This window comes from Pseudophryne corroboree, chromosome 10 (genome assembly GCF_028390025.1).
Source record: "Pseudophryne corroboree isolate aPseCor3 chromosome 10, aPseCor3.hap2, whole genome shotgun sequence".
Classification (NCBI taxonomy): Eukaryota; Metazoa; Chordata; class Amphibia; order Anura; family Myobatrachidae; genus Pseudophryne; species Pseudophryne corroboree.
In genome coordinates, this window is record NC_086453.1 from 332438639 (window position 1) to 332458089 (window position 19451).

Consider the following 19451-nt stretch of genomic DNA (forward strand, 5'->3'; position numbering starts at 1 on the left):
ATCATACATTGAGAGATACATTATGTGATAATAGAACACTTCAGATATAGTTTGTGTATGAATATACATGAACTGTGAAAGATAATAGCTGCTGTGCTCTCATAGAATTGATTTAAAAGCCAAAAAATAGACAACAGTTAATATTGGATAATTTTATATTATACACACTTTTTCTTTTCTTTTTCACTATCTTTTATTTTATGTTTCACTGTTTTAGCAATGAAATAATGAGATATTTTAATGCATACCAATAAAGTGATTAACCTTTAATAGAAATTGTTTGAGTCCCAGTGCACCCTGGTAAACTACTTAATCTCTTCGTCTTTTACATCTCTAATGCATTTACCTTGGTTCTTATTTATGCTTTCAACTATAACCAAATATCATTTCTTTAAAAATTATTCAGAAAGCTATCCTTTGTGCCAAAAAGGTGTTGTTATCATTGGCTGAATCCCACCATGGCTAGTAATGTGGAAACATCTAGGGCAGAAGTTCCCAAATGCGGTCCACAAGGCACCTCAATGGTCCAGGTTTTAAATGTATCCATGCTTGGCCACAGGTGATTTAATTAGCACCTCAGTCAATTCGATTTAAACATCTGTGCTGAACCATCGATATACCTAAATTCTGAAATGTTGGGTGCCTTGAGGACCACATTTGGGAACCTCTGATCTAGGGTAAATAATTTGTAGACCACTTAGATGGTCAATAATAAAATAACTAGCCAAACATTTCACACCCTATCCTATAAGGCATATTCTCAAAACAATTTTATGTAAATAAATGTAATAACTCACTTTCTGGTAAGGGCTAATATAGTGTCAGATGTTTTGTCAGATCCTCCTTCTTTCTCCATGATAAGAGTCACCCTACTTGGTGACTTGATAGCTCTATACTTTTGAAAGCTCCTTTGCTACCAATAGTTCTTGCACAACCATTTACTGTACATGATGCACAGTAAAGAGTTAACTAGGAATATAAAATGGAAGCTGCTCAAGTAATTTAGTAATACTTTCAGGTGCATGAAAGGGAGAAGTTATTCTAAACAAGAAAAAGAAAAAGTTTCTCCCCGCACTCCAAGGGGTATCAGTAATAACTTGAACACTACAAAATAATAGCAAATTCAGAGATTATAATCCACTAGGCCTCGGCAAGGCTTCTCTGTAATATTCAAGTCTTATTGCTGATTCTTTTTACTTTTCTCTTTTTCTTGATTAGACCGTAAGATAGGCAGTACAATATACAATTCTCTATGTCACAGTTCTTGGATGGAAATATGAACTTTCCTGTACCGGGAGTTGGCTAAACCCAGTGCAGAGACACAGAGTCTAATGTTCTGGTTGGGTTCGCCAGGGACCCCTGCAAGGAAGTGTTGACTACGCTGTGCCCAGCATGCAGGTTGCAGTCCTCTGCCTGGGTTCCTAGTACAGGACCTGGTATACACTGGAAAATGGAGAGAACACTTTGACCTGACTGAAACCGACCTCTCAGAATACTGGACTGGGACCGGAATGGGCAAAACCCAGGCTGGAACCAAATTAGCTTGATGCTGGGTATTGCTCGTATAATGGAACAAGTAAATCTAAACTAGGATCAGAATTGCTGAGAAAGTCTAATGGTGCCCCTACACTTGTGAGATTATCGGTACTAGCCTTCAATTTCGACTGAATCTGTAAGAGAAATCGGGGTATTGTATGCACATTTTGGGTACCTTTTGACACGATGCGCGGGCACGCATGTCGAATCTCGCGTCTTAAGATATTATGTGCTGCACTTAATATTTATCGAATCGCAGTGCGATCGCATGTGTTTTTGAAAAAAAAACACATGCTATATATCGCACTGCGATGTGCGATGGGCACCCGCCAGGAGCAACCAGAGGCCACTCCCACTCGACAGTTATGTGCCCATCACGTGATTGCCATGTGATCTATCGCATGATCGCATGGTAATCACTTTGGCAGTTCAGGTGCGATTTCATCGCACCTGAACTGCCAGAGTGATGCCCCGCGATGTCGCGGGGCATCGCACAAGTGTATGGGCACTATTAGTGATGCGAAGTTGAACTGAACTGGGAACTGAGTAACAGCCAGGAACTGGAATAGCTTGTATTAATTTGCAGAAAAATACTGGAATAATCAGAGACAGAGAAATATAAACACAGTACTGAGCTAATAAAGTCCTCTAGTGTGAGCTTACTGTAACTGTAAATTAGATTACTTGCTTAAAGAAATGCAGGAGATAAAGAAGTGTCCACTCACATCTAGCCTCCCTGCATGTTAAACAGCCCTTCTAGTCACACCATGCCGTGGCATGACTGGTAGCACAGAGTGTCTTTATGTGTAATCTTTCCATTAAAATGCATCTTATTTAAAACAATGTGAATATGCTGCACAAACAGCTTATGCTGAGTAAAATGATATGCAGCATTACTATATTCTGTGTGCAACTGTATCTGCACATGAAATGCTTCATTGCAGTGTTTTCTAGTAAAAACTGTAACATACTGTACCTTTTTGTATGCAGATACAGCCACAGACACACACGCACATCATTCTAATCAGCAGTGTCTGCGTATGCATTCTACTCACATTGTAATGCAAATAAGATGCATTTCAGCAAAAATAGATGCCATATGAAAAGAGTTGCATGGGACCTGTCAGATCACTCACACCAGGGATCTCCCAATACATGGCATATTGAGGCAAGATGTTTCAGGACATATCCGAAGTTGCAGTACTTGGAATCAGCGGACAGAATCTTGCTGGAGATGATTACAGTAGGCTGAGAATTAAGCTCACAAATATTATCGCATGAGACTTGTTCATTAAGTGACCCTGGTGACTTGCAGGATATGAACAGTTCATCAGTGGTCCTTAGTGCTCACTAGTGTTGTTATTCTAAGGTAGCAATATACTATGAAACTGTTGCTTTAATATCTTTTGCAACTAAGTAGCATTTTTGTAGCACTAGAATTTCCAAATAAATGAATTACATCACTGCATCCAAAGGCTTTTAATGGTAACAATGTTCCGCTAAGTCAATGCTGGCTGCCGGCGTCCCGGCTAAGTTCAGACACAGCATACTGATTACCGTAGTGTGGCCATTGTAATAGTTACCCCATCACATGTGTAGAGAGCCTTCCTCTGCAATCGAGCCCCCATTCCTCTTCTCCCGGTGGTGAGGCTATCACCGCCCCGGGCAGGTAACAGCGCTGGTAAGCATTTAGTTCTGTTTGGTTAGCTGGCAGATGTTTGTCGCTGCCAGTGCAGACCACAGTGGCCGGGTAGTTTCAGTCACTTACAGCAGCGTTTCTCCCTGTGCTGGTGATGCAGTAGAGGTAAGCCAGTGAGTGATAGTGTCAACGTGTTTCATCCCACAATGCACTTTCTAAAGACTACAGACTCCTTGGTCCTTTTCTTCCACTAACCCAAAAGTGGCACAAATGCTCTAAGATCCACATACACTATTTATATTACATGAGGATAAGCAATATAGAAATCTGATGCTCTGATCATCTTCAGTCATATTCTTTGCTTTATAATTGATTATAGCTTTGTTTTAAGCAGAGAATAAAGCAGGTAGAATCTGAGTGTTTCCAGATAGAGGTATCCAATGACCCCCTGTTTCCCACCACTGCCATATAAAATGTTCCTGAAAGATTAAAGGGGTGTCTGATTGAAAGTGTAGAATAATGCCCAATCTCTACCACTTTCGGGGGGAACCCTTCTGGAAAACAAACAATCCCTTCCTAAATTATACCTTCCCACCCATTCAATCTCCATATAAAACTATATCCTATTTTTCAGGTTACATGGCTAGTCCTAGATCCCAGTGAACTTTATTGTGTTTGTATATTTCAGTGACCAGCGTCAGCACAAAGACATGACATTGAAGACAGCAATAACAAAGATCATGAAATGTGACATTGACAATGAGAATCTCACAGACCCGGAGGTGCTCCCACCAGCAGACTGTGTCATCAGTGTAGCTTTCTTGGATTTCATCAGCAAAGACCAAGATGATTATATAAATAATTTCAGAAAATTTGTGAAGCTACTAAAACCTGAAGGATACCTGATATTGTTTGGGACTTTAAATACAACTTATATGATGGTTGGGCAGGACAAGATACATGTGTTCAGATATGATGAGAAATTTGCAAGAAAAGTTTTCACTGATGAAGGGTTTGTTATTGATCACTGTGCAGTCCATAAAAAAACAGCAGATAGTGACCTTACTGACTATGAGGCATTTATGTTTATTACAGCTCATAGACCGTAATAAGGGCCTGATTCTGAGTCACATGCTTTGTCGGGTGCAGTTAAACATTTTCTTTATACTGCGCATGTGTCTAAATAGCAATGTCCATACATCCTGATTGTGTTTGTACACATTTAAAGTAGCTTTGACATACACACGTAGAAGTGTATTGAAAATGTATTAGGTGTTCCCAGATGTCGGTTCAGAGAAGAGGGGGCCCATATACAGGTTCTGTATGGGCCACCTCCTCTCCATTTGTGCAGTAGACTCTGGCTTCGTGACACAGTTTGCTCTGCATGCGCAGGTCTCTGAGAACTTGGCACCTGCACCTCGATCCCAGGGAAAATCTCTACTGCGCAAATCACAAAGATAATGGCCACAGCAGACACTTTCCCTATGATTTTTGCAGCTCTGCAGACAATGCGGGGACAGCGGAGTGAAAAGTATAATTATAAGGGTGCAGGGTGTGCGGTGTGTGGGTTTGAAAACAGTGGGCGTAGGCCCTCATTCCGAGTTGTTCGCTCGCTAGCTGCTTTTAGCAGCTTTGCACACGCTAAGCCGCCGCCCTCTGGGAGTGAATCTTAGTTTAGCAGAATTGCGAACGAAAGATTAGCAGAATTGCGAATAGAAATTTCTTAGCAGTTTCTGAGTAGCTCCAGACTTACTCCTACACTGCGATCAGTTCAGTCAGTTTCGTTCCTGGTTTGACGTCACAAACACACCCAGCGTTCGCCCAGCCACTCCCTCGTTTCTCCAGACACTCCCACGTTTTTCCCTGACACGCCTGCGTTTTTTCGCACACTCCCAGAAAACGGTCAGTGTCCGCCCAGAAACACCCACTTCCTGTCAATCACACTACGATCAGCAGAACGATGAAAAAACCTTGTTACGCCGTGAGTAAAATACCAAACTTTTGTGAAAATTTACTTGGCGCAGGCGCACTGCGAACATTGCGCATGCGCAGTTTGCGACTAATCGCTCCGTAGCTAAAAAAAATAACGAGCGAACAACTCGGAATGAGGGCCGTGGTTCATAATCACATAATTCCTGCAAAGTCATGCCCCATATTTGCCAAGTCCATGTCCCCTTTTTGGGTGCAGGAGTCCCTACTTCACCATGGAGAATGTTAGGTGGTTTGTATGTGAGTGTCATGGAAGTGTTGCAGGTAGAGATGTGTCCACTTAAACCTTTTTTATACTTACCATGGCTAAACTTTTTTCTACATGCAGCGAGTGGATGGATTTAAAAAAAAAAATGTTTCCCATAATAGAATATATATAAAGTAGCATAATAAAGCATGGCTAAATCTCTGATTCTATGGCATGCCAAACTGTGCCATACATGGCAGGATATAGGAAAGGTGTATGAGGACATATCTGTACGTCGGTGAAGTGGTTGTGTATAGAGACGTTTAGATGCTCACATTGGAGGTCACACTCAGATAGAAACTCTGCACCTAGCATGGGGATGAGGTAAGTGTCTATGGTGCGACTGATGGTGGTGTGTAAAGACGTGCTGAGCGGTGTTACAGCATCTGCAGATGCTGGAGGTCAGAGTCTCAGTCCTGGCACAGTCAGACGCAGCTTGTACACCAGGGGAAGGGCTTTTACCCGCATTAGCATATAATTGCAGACACAACTACACCAACAGAAGCGGCCCCAGCATGTGACTCAGATCAGTCCCTACTGTAAGTCTGAGATGCAAATAGACATAAATATACCAGATCTTCCTGTCAATTTGCAAATGATAAACCTTAATAATAAATAATCACATATATTACTGTACATTTATATTGATCTGATGTTAAAACCTGATTAACAGATAAAGTAATTGTCACTTTTTGAAGTTTACTGTGTGATTAAAGAGCCTGAGATTCATGTGTGATCTGAGAGTGGTTCAGTCACCCACCAGGAATCATTGCTGTCATTCGCTCACTAGACTTATAGTTACTACAATGACCCACATATAATTTTATTATCCCCCTGATCAGGGGCATCATAATGTTTTTAGGTTGGGGGGGCAAGATATAGTCTCATTTTGGCACCACTAAATTGCTGAATCGCAGAAGGCCAGATCCACACTAAATTCCCACACCCAGAAAAGCATACTATTTTTTTGACTTCCCCATGTACAGATGTAACCATCATGACATGGATAGTGTGGCTAGTGTGCCCACATCTATGGCATGCACGCCATAGACTTCAATGGTGCAATCGCCAGCTGTGAATAGTTGCAGTATGGCGTATGCTGTAGCTTGCCGCGATGTGTATGCCCATGTATATGCATCATGGCAATGATGAGCGTGGCTACATCTGTAATGAGAAACCAAAATGTCTGATTGTATGATGTCACTTCCGCTCTCCCATGTCACTCTAGTTTCCCACCACGTGCCCCATGTAGAAGGGAGAGTAGATCAAGCACTAGCAGTGACCAGTGCAGTGCAGTCACCGAGGTGACTGATAGTAGTGGCCATGGGCGTTACAGGGAGGGTGAGGGCAGGGATGCTGAGAGGGAGTTATAGGGAGGGTGAGGGCATGGATGCTGAGAGGGAGGTACAGGGACGGTAAGGGCAGGAATGCTGAGAGGGATTTATAGGGAGGGTGAGGGCATGGATGCTGAGAGGGAGTTATAGGGAGGGTGAGGGCATGGATGCTAACAGGGAGTTACAGGGAGGACGAGGGCAGGGATGCTGAGATGGAGTTACCGGGAGGGTGAGGGCAGGGATGCTGAGAGGGAGTTATAGGGAGGGTGAGGGCATGGATGCTAACAGGGAGTTACAGGGAGGGTGAGGGCAGGGATGCTGAGAGGGAGTTATAGGGAGGGTGAGGGCATGGATGCTGAGAGGGAGTTACAGGGAGGGTGAGGGCAGGGATGCTAAGAGGGAGTTATAGGGAGGGTGAGGGCATGGATGCTGAGAGGGAGTTATAGGGAGGGTGAGGGCATGGATGCTGAGAGGGAGTTATAGGGAGGGTGAGGGCATGGATGCTAACAGGGAGTTACAGGGAGGGCGAGGGCAGGGATGCTGAGATGGAGTTACCGGGAGGGTGAGGGCAGGGATGCTGAGAGGGAGTTACAGGGAGGGCGAGGGCAGGGATGCTGAGAGGGAGTTACAGGGAGGGCAAGGGCATGGATGCTGACAGGGAGTTACAGGGTTTGTGAGGGCAGGGGAACTTAAGGGGGAATTACAGGGAGGGTGAGGGTAGGGATGCTGAGAGGGAGTTACAGGGAGGGCGAGGGCAGGGATGCTAACAGGGAGTTACAGGGAGGGTGAGGGCATGGATGCTGAGAGGGAGGTACAGGGAGGGTGAGGGCAGGAATGCTGAGAGGGAGTTATAGGGAGGGTGAGGGCAGGGATGCTGAGAGGGAGTTATAGGGAGGGTGAGGGCATGGATGCTAACAGGGAGTTACAGGGAGGGTGAGGGCAGGGATGCTGAGAGGGAGTTATAGGGAGGGTGAGGGCATGGATGCTGAGAGGGAGTTATAGGGAGGGTGAGGGAATGGATGCTAACAGGGAGTTACAGGGAGGGCGAGGGCAGGGATGCTGACAGGGAGGTACAGGGAGGGCGAGGGCAGGGATGCTGAGATGGAGTTACCGGGAGGGTGAGGGCAGGGATGCTGAGAGGGAGTTACAGGGAGGGCGAGGGCAGGGATGCTGAGAGGGAGTTACAGGGAGGGCAAGGGCATGGATGCTGACAGGGAGTTACAGGGTTTGTGAGGGCAGGGGCACTTAAGGGGGAATTACAGGGAGGGTGAGGGTAGGGATGCTGAGAGGGAGTTACAGGGAGGGTGAGGGCAGGGATGCTGAGAGGGAGTTACAGGGAGGGTGAGGGCAGGGATGCTGAGAGAGAGTTACAGGGAGAGTGAGGGCATGGATGCTGAGAGGGAGTTACAGGGAGGGCGAGGGCATGGATGCTGACAGGGAGTTACAGGGAGGGTGAGGGCAGGGGCACTTAAGGGGGAATTACAGGGAGGGTGAGGGCAGGGATGCTGAGAGGGAGTTACAGGGAGGGTGAGGGCAGGGATGCTGACAGGGAGTTACAGGGAGGGTGAGGGCAGGGATGCTGAGGGGGAGTTACAGGGAGGGTGAGGGCATGGATGCTGAGAGGGAGTTACAGGGATGGCGAGGGCAGGGAAGCTGAGAGGGAGTTACAGGGAGGGCGAGAGCAGGGATGCTGAGGGGGAGTTACAGTTAGGGTGAGGGCAGGGAAGATGACAGGGGAGTTACAGGGAGGGTGAGTGCATAGATGCTAAGAGGGAGTTACAGGGAGGGTGAGGGCATGGATGCTGAGAGGGAGTTACAGGCAGGACGAGGGCAGGGAAGCTGAAAGGGAGTTATAGGGAGGGCGAGGGCAGGGAAGCTGAGAGGGAGTTACAGGGAGGGTGAGGGCAGGGATGCTGAGGGGGAGTTACAGGGAGGATGAGGGCAGGGGCACTGAGGAGGGAGTTACAGGGAGGGTGAGGGCTGGGATGCTGAGAGGGAGTTACAGGGAGGGCGAGGGCAGGGATGCTCAGAGGGAGTTACAGGGAGGGTGAGGGCATGGATGCTGAGAGGGAGTTACAGGGAGGGCGAGGGCAGGGATGCTGAGAGGGAGTTACAGGGAGGGCGAGGGCAGGGATGCTGAGGGGGAGTTACAGGGAGGGTGAGGGCAGGGAAGATGACAGGGGAGTTACAGGTAGGGTGAGGGCAGGGATGCTGAGAGGGAGTTACAGGGAGGGTGAGGGCATATATGCTGACAGGGAGTTACAGGGAGGGTGAGGGCAGGGATGCTGAGAGGGAGTTACAGGGAGTGTCAGGGCAGGGGAACTGACGGTGAAGTTAGAGGGAGTGTCAGGGCAGGTGCGCTGAGAGGGAGTTACAGGGAGTGTCAGGGCAGGGGAACTGAGGGTGGAGTTAGAGGGAGGATGAAGGCAGAGATGCTACAGGGACTACTGGTTGGATGAGGGCAGGGACGCTGATAGTGGAGTTAGATGGAGGGTGAGGGCTGGGACTTTGAGGGGGAGTTACAGGAACGGTGACAGTAGGGATGCTGAGGGGTGAGTTATTAGGAGGGTGAGTGCACTCTAAGGGGGAGCTACATGGAGTGTAAAGGCAGGGGCAATGAGGGGGGAGAGATACAGGGAGAGTGAGGACATGGGCACTGAGGGTGGAGCTACAGGGAGGGTGAGGACAGGGGCATTGAGGAGGAGCTACAGGGAGGTTTAGGACAGGGGCAGTGAGGTGGGTGCTACAGGGAGGGTGAGGACTGGGATGCTGAGAGGGGAGTTAGAGGGAGGGTGAGAGCACAATGAGGGGGGCATTACAGTGAGGGTGAGGGCAGGGGCACGGAGGGGGGAGTTAGAGTGAAGGAGAGGGCAGGGATGCTGACAGGGAGTTAGAATGAGTGTGAGAGGCACTAAGGTTGGAGTTACAGGGATAGTGAGGGCAAGGATGCTGACAGTGGAGTTAGAGGGAGGGTAAGTGCTGGGATGCTGAGGGGGGAGTTAGAGGGAGGGTGAGGGCACTCTGCGTGGGGAGTTACAGGAAAGGTGAGGGCTGGGATGCTGAGAGGGGAGTTAGAGGGAGGGTGAGAATAGGGATGCTGAGGGGGGAGTTAGAAGGAGGGTGAGTGCACACTGAGGGGGGAACTACATGGTGGGTGAGGGCAAGGACATTGACAGGTAGTTACATGGAGGGTGAGGGCAGGGATGCTGATGGGGAGTTACAGGGAGGGTGAGTCCATTGACACAGAGGGGTGTTAGAGGGGTGATAAAAGGAGGGTGAAGTCAGGGGCACTGAGGGGAGAGTTACAGGGAGGGTGAGGGAAGGGGCCTCAAAAAATAGCTTTATTAGAATAAATAAAATACTCTAAATCCAAGTGTGGATTAAACATTCATATACAGACTATAAGCTATGGAGAGCCATCCCCCTTGATTGTAGATTACCATATATTTGGCGTATAAGTAGTGCCTCCTCTCTTCTTTAGGAAAAGGCAGCAGCCTGTCACACGCGGGATACTGTCTGCGTGCTGTGGCTAACCCTTTGTTTTAGAGCAGCCTACAGAGGAGACTCGGGACTCAGAGAGAGTACTCAGAGCTATGATAGTGTGATCTTCCTTGGCGGGTGGGCGGCGCATATCAATTACATTTCTGCGGCATATCTCTTCATGCTGCCGGCCAGGGCCGGTGCTAGGGTATTCGGCTCCTTCCAACAAATACACGTTGCCGCATTCAGCCTACCCGCAAGCAGCCGCATCGCATCACTGACTAGCTGTGGCAAGCTTTGTCTGGTTTGCAGGAGCATACACACCATGCGATCATACAAGAAAGACAAGAGAGAGGTGACAGCACACCTTACTATATAGAATATAAGTAGAAATAGAAAGTTGCGCAATAATCTCTTACCACACATTTTCACTTATTAAAATGCATAGAAAAAACATGTAATCACCCTTGTAAATATGTTGTCATGTCTTCATATTGTCTGTAAATTCATAGGATATTGCCAATATAAAGAGATCCTTCAATGTCCATATAATGAGTTCTGCAATTCATAAGGTGAGTCCACGTTTCCACAACAGGAAAAGAAAGACCAGCAGCGCAGATAACTCAAGGTAATTGGACAAATTTAATGTACATAGCACTCACATTTCATTTATTATACACAAGCATGTAAAAAATACCCGACTGGTGATGGTTCATCTCAAACCCCAACTGGACCTGATGGTAACTGGTAGGAAAAGAAGATGCCCAGACACTCCAGCAACCCACATGTGGTATCCAAGCTCAGGGTAGAATAACACAGTTGGTCAGTGTTAGAAGCCACTCACGCTTAATGTGTTTCAAACCTTGCACTTCTTCCTCAGAAGCGTATGGTGGCTAGTGACATTGATGGAGGTTTTATGCCATTTCTAAAGAGGAGCAGGTGCCCACACTTAAAACATTATAAAGTGTTAAGCAATGCAGAATGTCCGATCGGCTCTGTTGTCTGAATGCGCTTTGGGTTCCACCTATGTGCACATAACCGGAAGTAAAGTCTTTCCATTGGTATGCTAAGGAACCTGGAAAGACTTAACTTCTGGTTATGCAGACATACTGTAGGTGGAATGCATGCTCGAACACAAAGCACATTCAGACACTGGAACCAATTACCTTCAGTTATCTGCACTGCTGGGGGTTTATTTACTAATATTCATGATTGTGCCAATTTTTAGGGAGTTTGATCTCAAATTTTATCGGACATATTTTACTGCAACTTTTTTAATCCATATACGGTCATTTACTAAGCTGCCGAGTTTTCTATTTTCGTATTTTCCAATGTCGATGTGATTCGTATTGTAGGGCAGTGTTTTACGGGAGTGATTAGTAAAACACTGCTGGATATAACACAATGAAGTCCGGCTTGCTCAGTGAGATCCGTGCAGGGCTTCAATGTGTACATTATGATAAGTGTGTAAATACTGTAGTTAAAAATTCAAGGAAAAAATTGTGTGGGGTCTCCCCTTTTAAGCATAACCAGCCTCGGGTTCTTTGAGCCGGTCCTGGTTATAAAAATACAGGGGAAAAATTGCATAGGGTCCCCCCATATTTATACAAACAGCACCGGGCTCTGCATCTGGTCCTGGTTTAAGAAATACAAGGGACAAAATATGTAGGGGACCCCCGTATTTTTAAAACCAGCACCGGGCTCCACTAGCCAGAGAGATAATGCCACAGCAGGGGGACACTTTATATTGGTCCCTGTGGCCTTGGCATTACCCCCCAACTAGTCACCCCTGGCTGGGGAACCCTGGAGAAGGGTTAACCACTTAAATCAAGGGGTCCACCCCTCCAGCCACCCTAGGGCCAGGGATGAAGTCCGAGGCTGTCCCACCTATCCCTGGGAGGTTGATGGGGGGCTGGTAGCCTTTGTGTAAAAATAAGAATATTGTTTTTTCTTGAAGAACTACAAGTCCCAGCAAGCCTCCTCCGCAAGCTGGTACTTGGAGAACCACAAGTACCAGCATGCGGGAAATAATGTGTCCGCTGGTACCTGTAGTTCTACAACAACAAAAAATACCCCCAAAAGACACAACACACACACCATGACAGTAAAGCTTTATTTTACATACATGCACACTCACATACTTACCTGTTGTCCCACGGAGCCCCTCGGTCTCCTTGTCCAGTAGAATCCACAAGGTACCTGTCAAATAAATATTATACTTACAACCAATCCTGTGTAAATCTGTCCTCTTCTTATCTGACGTAATCCACGGACTTGAATAAATAAAACAAACCTAAAACCCGGTCCACGCACTTAAAGGGGTTCCATGTTTACACATGGAACCACTTTCCCCGAATGCTGGGACACCCCGTGACTTCTGTCAGTGAAAGTCCCGTCAGCCAATCAGGGAGAGTCATGTCATGGCGTGGTCAAGGCGTAGGTCAAGACATAGTCAAGGCCAACAGACTATCAAGCAGCAGAGGTAAATTAACTCCAAAATCTGAAGGGGTGGCAGGGGGAATATGAATCCCTAGGTATTGAAGTGAAATTGAGCGCTAATTGTATGGATACTGGGACGTAAGGACAGAAAAAAATGGGGTTGGAATATTAATGGGGAGGGCATCAGTTTTAGTCGTATTAATCCTGTAATAGGAAGCACTATAGTTTTGTAATATACCATGTAAACAAATAAACATAATCTATGTGTACTATTGCTAACTGTAATCCCGGGAAATTCCCTAGTCATCCGAATTTTTTCAGGAAGGGGTTCCATGCCCAAAGTAAAAATCAAGGTCGACAAAGGGCATCCTTGTTGGGTACCAGTCGAGATTGGGAAAGCATCCAATAAAAACCCATTGCTGAATACACGGGCAGAGGGGCAGCTGTATAAGGCTAGTACTGAAGATAAAATGTTATCACTAAATCCGAATTTCTCTAGGACCGAATGCATGTACAAAGAATTAAGTCAGTCGAATGCTTATTCTGCATCGAGAGAGAGCAGCAGGAGGCCATTACTAGAGCCAATTGTATCAATCAAGTCAAACACCCTACGGGTGTTGTCTGAGGTCTGTTTGTCAGGCACAAAACCGACTCGGTCAGTATGAATCGAGGATGGCAAAAAAGCATTCAAAACGGGTAGCTATAAGTTTGGTGAATATTTTAACATTTCCATTCAGGAGTGCATTAGGCCTATAGTTTTGACAGCGCAGATCTTGCGCATTGGCAGGAAGCTACCTGTTGCTGTGATTCTCACAGCGGCTGTGTGTGACATCTTGCAGCTGCCATGTCCCGCCCCCACATGGTCCGGGCATGCCTGTGTTGCCTGGACCGTGCACCCTTAATGGCAGCCAAATGCCAACGGTGTGCCCCCTCCCACCAACCAAATACCTCTGCCTGTTAATCAGGGCTGCCTTGCCAAGCACCAATGCACTGTGGCGCCGGCACATGCACAGTTCAGATCTGATCAGCTGCTGTGCGATAACACACGGCACCTATCAGGTCTGAATTAGGCCCCAATTCGAGGAGTTTCTGCAGTTGGCCCCTAATAGCAGTCAGTTCTCTACGAAGGGAGCTAGAGGGACACAACTTATTTTTATCCTCAACTTCCTTAAGTTTAGCTTCTAAATCCTTTTGTTGTTGTAATGCCTGTCTTTTAAGCCTGGCCCCTGCCTGGATTGCAGCACCCCATACTACTGCCTTATGCAAACACCAAAAAGTGGACATGGAGGTATCTGAGGGGGAATTAGTGGCCAAATAAGTTAAAACACAATCAGTTATCGCCTTGTTAGATAGAGGATCTGAAAGAAGGTGTGGAGATAAGTGCCAAGGTCTTGGGTGAACAAATTGATGGGAAATATTCCAGGACTAGAGGAGAAGGGCATGGTCAGACCATGATATAGGTAGAATATCCCCTAGTCTGAATGTTGTAATGTTCATTTATCTCACAAACTAATGTCTATGTGGGAGTAAGAATTGTAGACAGGCAAAACATATGTGTAGTCCCATCCAGATGGATTCTGAACCCTCCATGGATCATATAGATCGTACTCAGACAACAAATTACGAAAAGCTGAAGAGGAGCTATTGCGGGATTTGGCAGACTGTGTAGTGGGATGGTTAAATCTATCCAATTTTGGGTCTATCACTAAATTAAAATCGCCCAAACAATCAATGCACCGTAGCGGACCTTCATGACAGCAGAGCAAACTTTAGTTAAGAAGGGGACCTGATTTGAATTTGGGGCATAAATAGAGACTAATGTAACTGGCCTATACGCCAGTACTCCAGTTAATATAAGGTAACGGACATTTTTATCTGCTGTATGGGATTTAAGTTCAAAAGAGACTGAATTTCGGAAGAGGATGGCCACTCATTGCGTTTAAAAGGGCCATTTGCAAAAAATCCTACCGGATATCTCTTTCAGAATGTGGATGCCCAATGCTGAGCAATGCATTTCCTGCAATGCCACTACATAAGTCCTATGCTGGAAGTCAGGACTAACCTTTGATTATGATTATTTAAAGGAATAAACTTGTACCATTCAAAGAGTAAACGTAAAAGTATGATAACCCCGGCCAGGGGTGACAAAACACAGGGAAGGAAAGGACAGGACAAGGAAAAATTGAAAGGACCCAGGAAAACAGGTCCACATCACTACCAAAGGGGAGAGGAGTGTGGTAGGAAATAAAGGGCGGGTAGTGGTTATTTTCAGTTTTGCTTTCACCCGTTAAAGATTTTTAATGGGTAAAGATAGAGTTATCGCGGAATGGTATTCATTTTGTGCTACCCGATATTTTTCGTCCGTTTTGACTGGTATTTATCGCAGAATGTACTTCACCTACATGGAGTAAGTGAAATATTTTTTAATGTTAACTATTTTCTGAAAAAAGTTTATAGTTTGGTGGTGGTTTGTTTTTTAAGTGCTTCCCAGGTTTTGTATTTTTAAGCTGTTTGTAATTTTTATAACATTTTTCAGTGCTTTTTTTGTTACTGTAATCTAAATCCCCAGGATGCAATGCTAAAGTCCCCAGGATGAAGTGCTTTGTTTTGACAGGAATCTGTCACTCCTCTTTTGGGAATTTAGGGAGAAACTGCTGTTGAGACACAGGAGGACAGGACAGATGATGAAGGTGCAATTGCTCCATGTGGTGAGGCAGAGAGTGTTTCAATTCCCCATCCATGCCTACATCACTATCGTAGCAGGCGTGTACTGGAAGATCTCTCCGAGGTGGAGGTGATACAGAACTATCGCTTATCATCTCATACAATCAATATGCTGTATGACTTGATGGAGCCAGACTTGGAACCTCGGGTGCCCACTAATCATGCAGTCAGTGGTATGTCTAGACTACTGGCTGCATTACTTTTTTTGCGTCTGGCACTTACCAGCCAGTTTTATCCCAAAAATTTGGTTTATCCCAGCCCACATTGTCACATATTTTATCTCAGGTCAGTACGGCTTTCTGTAAATTAACGAAAATGTGTTTCCCCAATGTTATGGGCACGATAGATTGCACTCATGTGGCACTTGCACCACCAAGGCAAATTGAAGAATGTTTTCAGAATTGAAAACTCTTCCATTCCTTGAACGTTCAGATGGTGTGTGATGCCAAAATGAAAATCACTAATCTTTTTGCGGGCTTCCTTGGGTTGGCTCATGACTCCTTCATTTTGAGCCAGTCATCTTTGTATCATGACTTTGAAGGAGGAAAAATGCCGGATGGCTGGCTGTTGGTTGAATATATATATATATTAGTATGTAATTTAATTTTGACTTTTTTCTTTTAAGGTGATGGGCGATATCCTAACAAGAGTTGGCTTCTTACCCCACTGTCAAATCCTGAAAGTGATGCTGAGCATATGTACCAAACAGTGCACATTGCATCAAGGTGTATAATTGAAAGGACCTTCAGTGTACTTAAATCCCAGTTTCGCTGTTTAGACAGGTCCGGGGGTATGCTGTTATATTCACCAGATAAAATTAGCAATATAGTAAATGCTTGTTGCATTTTACATAACATCTGTGTTGCAAACCAATATCCGGAGAATATAGATCCAGGGGGTATATTTACTAAGCTCCCGATTTTTTTCGATTTTGACCGATTTGGTGTTTTTTCTTCAAAGTGTCATATCAGGAATTTACTAAACTCAAATCTCGGCAGTGATGATGGCATTCGTATTTTTTTTTAAGTCAAAGTTAAAAATTTACAAATGAATACACCATCGGTCAAACGTGGCTGTTTAGGTATACAACTCGGTAATTTACTATGCATTCATATTTTAAATCTCTACCGTGAAAGTGCATTGTCGGTCGTGAAAAAAACTGATTCGTAAAAAAAGGCTGAAAAAAAAATAGACCTGCTTTTGAGAAGCGTGTTTACATGTGTTTACAATTCTACATTAATCACACCTTCATTTTGGGTCCTTTAAAAGGGAAACAAGTACATTTTTAACATCTCTCATTCTGAAATGGCTGCTGCCGTGTGTAGTACTGTTTTTTTTTTTGGCCTGTGGGATACCTGAGAGTGCTCCAGCAGGCTACAATTAACCAGGGCCACGAAACTGACCATGGTCAGCAGGTTGTCCAGGTTACACGGAGACTGTGCAGGGCTAGTTTTTTTAGGGGGCGTTTAAACTTTAACACATTGGCCGATGACCACCTCATAAAGGTGTTCTGGCTACATACAAACATCATTTCCTGTCTGTATGACCTTGTCAAACTGGACTTAGACCCTGAGACAGCACGCTCTCGCTCTGTCTCAGACCTGGACAAACTGCTGGCTGTATTGCACTTTATGGCTACTGGCAGCTTTCACGCTGTGACTGGCGATGTAATTGCTATCTCACAGGCCACCTTTTCTAAATTTTAAAATCAGGTAAGTTAACACATACATACTCCTCTATGTCTAAGTTGTGCTTCTGTTATGTACTGTAACACAGTATTGTATTTTAAACACGTCATGACACTCACCTTATATTTTGAAATCTCCACTCAGGTTTGGGATGCTTTGTATCCACACATAGATGCCTCTATCTGCTTCCCTACCCAGGAGTCATAGTGGCATGCAGTCAGGGTATCTTATTATGAGCTTGCAGGCATGCCCAATGTGCTGGGTGCCATAGATTGCACACATGAAGTAAACAGTCAGCAAGCAGAGGAGATAGAAACATCTTGCCACAGTGTGAGTACAGATGTAGGTAGGCAGGTAAGCCAGTAACTGATTATGCGTCATTTTACAGGTAAATCTTAATTTATGTAACTCAACATTGGCTAACCCCAAACATAAAATATATGTATTTATGAATTATGTTTGTGAAGCGTTTTTGTTTGATATTAGGCATGTTGTTTACAATTACTCAATAACAGTTTCAGATTACACTGTCAGTCAATAGCAAAGTAAACATTACACATATAGCATGAGAGTTATTTATTATCTTAAACACTATAATTGTGTTGGGAACAAATCTAGAATCGTGAGTGATATGTGACAATACTTTATTATTATTTTTGTGGCTTGCTCAGTTTCGTGTGCTTTTTTTGGTGGCTGCAGAGGATTCTGTTGGCACATTGGGCCGTGTCCAGCTTGATCGCCTAACTGGGGAGGAAATTGGGGTCTGGCTAGGTGTGGTTGTCCCTGAGCTTGAGCCTTGTTGCTGGGCTGCCAACAAATTGATGTTTTGGCTCAAGTTGTTGATGCTTGCTGTCAGTTGTGTTGTTGCGGCTGTGTTGTTGGCGACTATTCTGGACATACTTTCTGTGATTAGCTGATTGTTCTGGATTATGTACATGAGGGCTTGTTGCTGGCGGTTTTGTTCATCCATGATGCGTTGAAAGCTTCCTATCATTTGGCTGTTGTCTGCTCTCATTTGTTCCATGCTATTGGCCACTCTGCCAAGTTGAACAATCAGTCTGCCTGAGTTTCTACTCAGTCTCGGTAGATGATGTGGCAGACTGGCAAGGTATTGGCTGGGGTTTTGCAGACAGGCATATTGTTGGGCCTGTTGTGTGGTCCAACTGGACCAAAAGTCTTGTTCCATTTGTGGCTGGGGTGGTGTTGGGCTCACTTGTTGGGTGGGGGTTGTTTGGGGTGGTGGAATAATGTCAGCCAGCGTGGGTGGCTGGTTAGGATCAGCAGCTTGCAGGTGTAGTGTGTAAGTTTGCTGCAAGTCAGTTTCCTGCTGGGTATCCTGGGGCATGATGTCTGGATCTGTATGGGTTTGAAGGCAGTCACAATTTAATTACTGTTGGGCTTCTGCTTTTATTGTGCTTTACGACAACATGCATTACTTCTTAATATGCATGTTGAAAAATATAAATAGAGTGTGGCCTAAACTTATGATGATATTGGACATTATATTTAAAAAATGTGACTTCTTTGGTTCCCTACTCATTACAACAATCTTTAAGGTAAATGTTGGGCTATGAGCTTAACTTAATGGTCAAACACGTTGAACTGTAAAAATGCTACATTACACCCTTTACATATTCTGTTTAAAGCTTCCTTTTGGCCAAAAAACAGAATACATTAAATGTGTACAACAATACACTCATACATTGTTAAAGGCTGTCAGTCTTTCCCAGTAAACATTTTCAATTCTAGTGAAAAAACATATACTTAAAAATATGGTTGGCAAAAGTGTCCACACATATTTTGTGCATATTGTTAATTTGAGATGTGTACCATGAAATAATGCTTACCATGGTGTCAAATTACTAACATTGAATTTGTTTTTAAGATGGGATGTTGTCCATAGCAACCAATAACATTGCAGGGATTATATTCGAGAAGGTGCTGTATTAATGTTACGGAGAATAGGATTGGTTGGTATGGGCAACATCACATCTTAAATAGAAGTCCCATCTTAGTAACGTTACCCACATGTGTTTGCTGGTGTTGCTTACTACAAGGATGAGTGTGTGCTTTTGTTTAATTTTGAAAAACACTGTGTAAAATGCATTGAATTTTAAGTAATAAGGTTTACTCACCAGACAGCTGAGGGGATTGAGGCTCATCGCTTTGTGGACTGGCCAAAATGGCTTCTGGTGGCTGAGCCAACACAGTTGAGATGCGCCGTTGTGGTGGTGAGGATGCGGGTGTAGGTATGGCCTCAAGATGGCGTCTCTTACTACCCATCTTCTGGAGACTGCCAGACCCCTGCGAATGTCATCTTAGTGGAGTGCGGTGCGATGATGAAGTTCCTATGGGATAATAAAAACATTATAATT

At 44.9% G+C, this 19451-nt stretch overlaps 1 protein-coding gene across 1 annotated transcript in view; it reads left to right on the forward strand.

The window, feature by feature from the left end:
• Nucleotides 1-6129, forward strand: part of LOC134965339 (indolethylamine N-methyltransferase-like) — a 28322-nt gene extending 22193 nt beyond the window's left edge. The window contains exon 3 of the mRNA XM_063941810.1: nucleotides 3864-6129. Coding sequence (XP_063797880.1) covers nucleotides 3864-4284 — 421 coding nt within the window. The 3' untranslated portion in view covers nucleotides 4285-6129. The remainder of the gene's footprint in view (nucleotides 1-3863) is intronic.
• Nucleotides 6130-19451: the final 13322 nt, after the last annotated feature.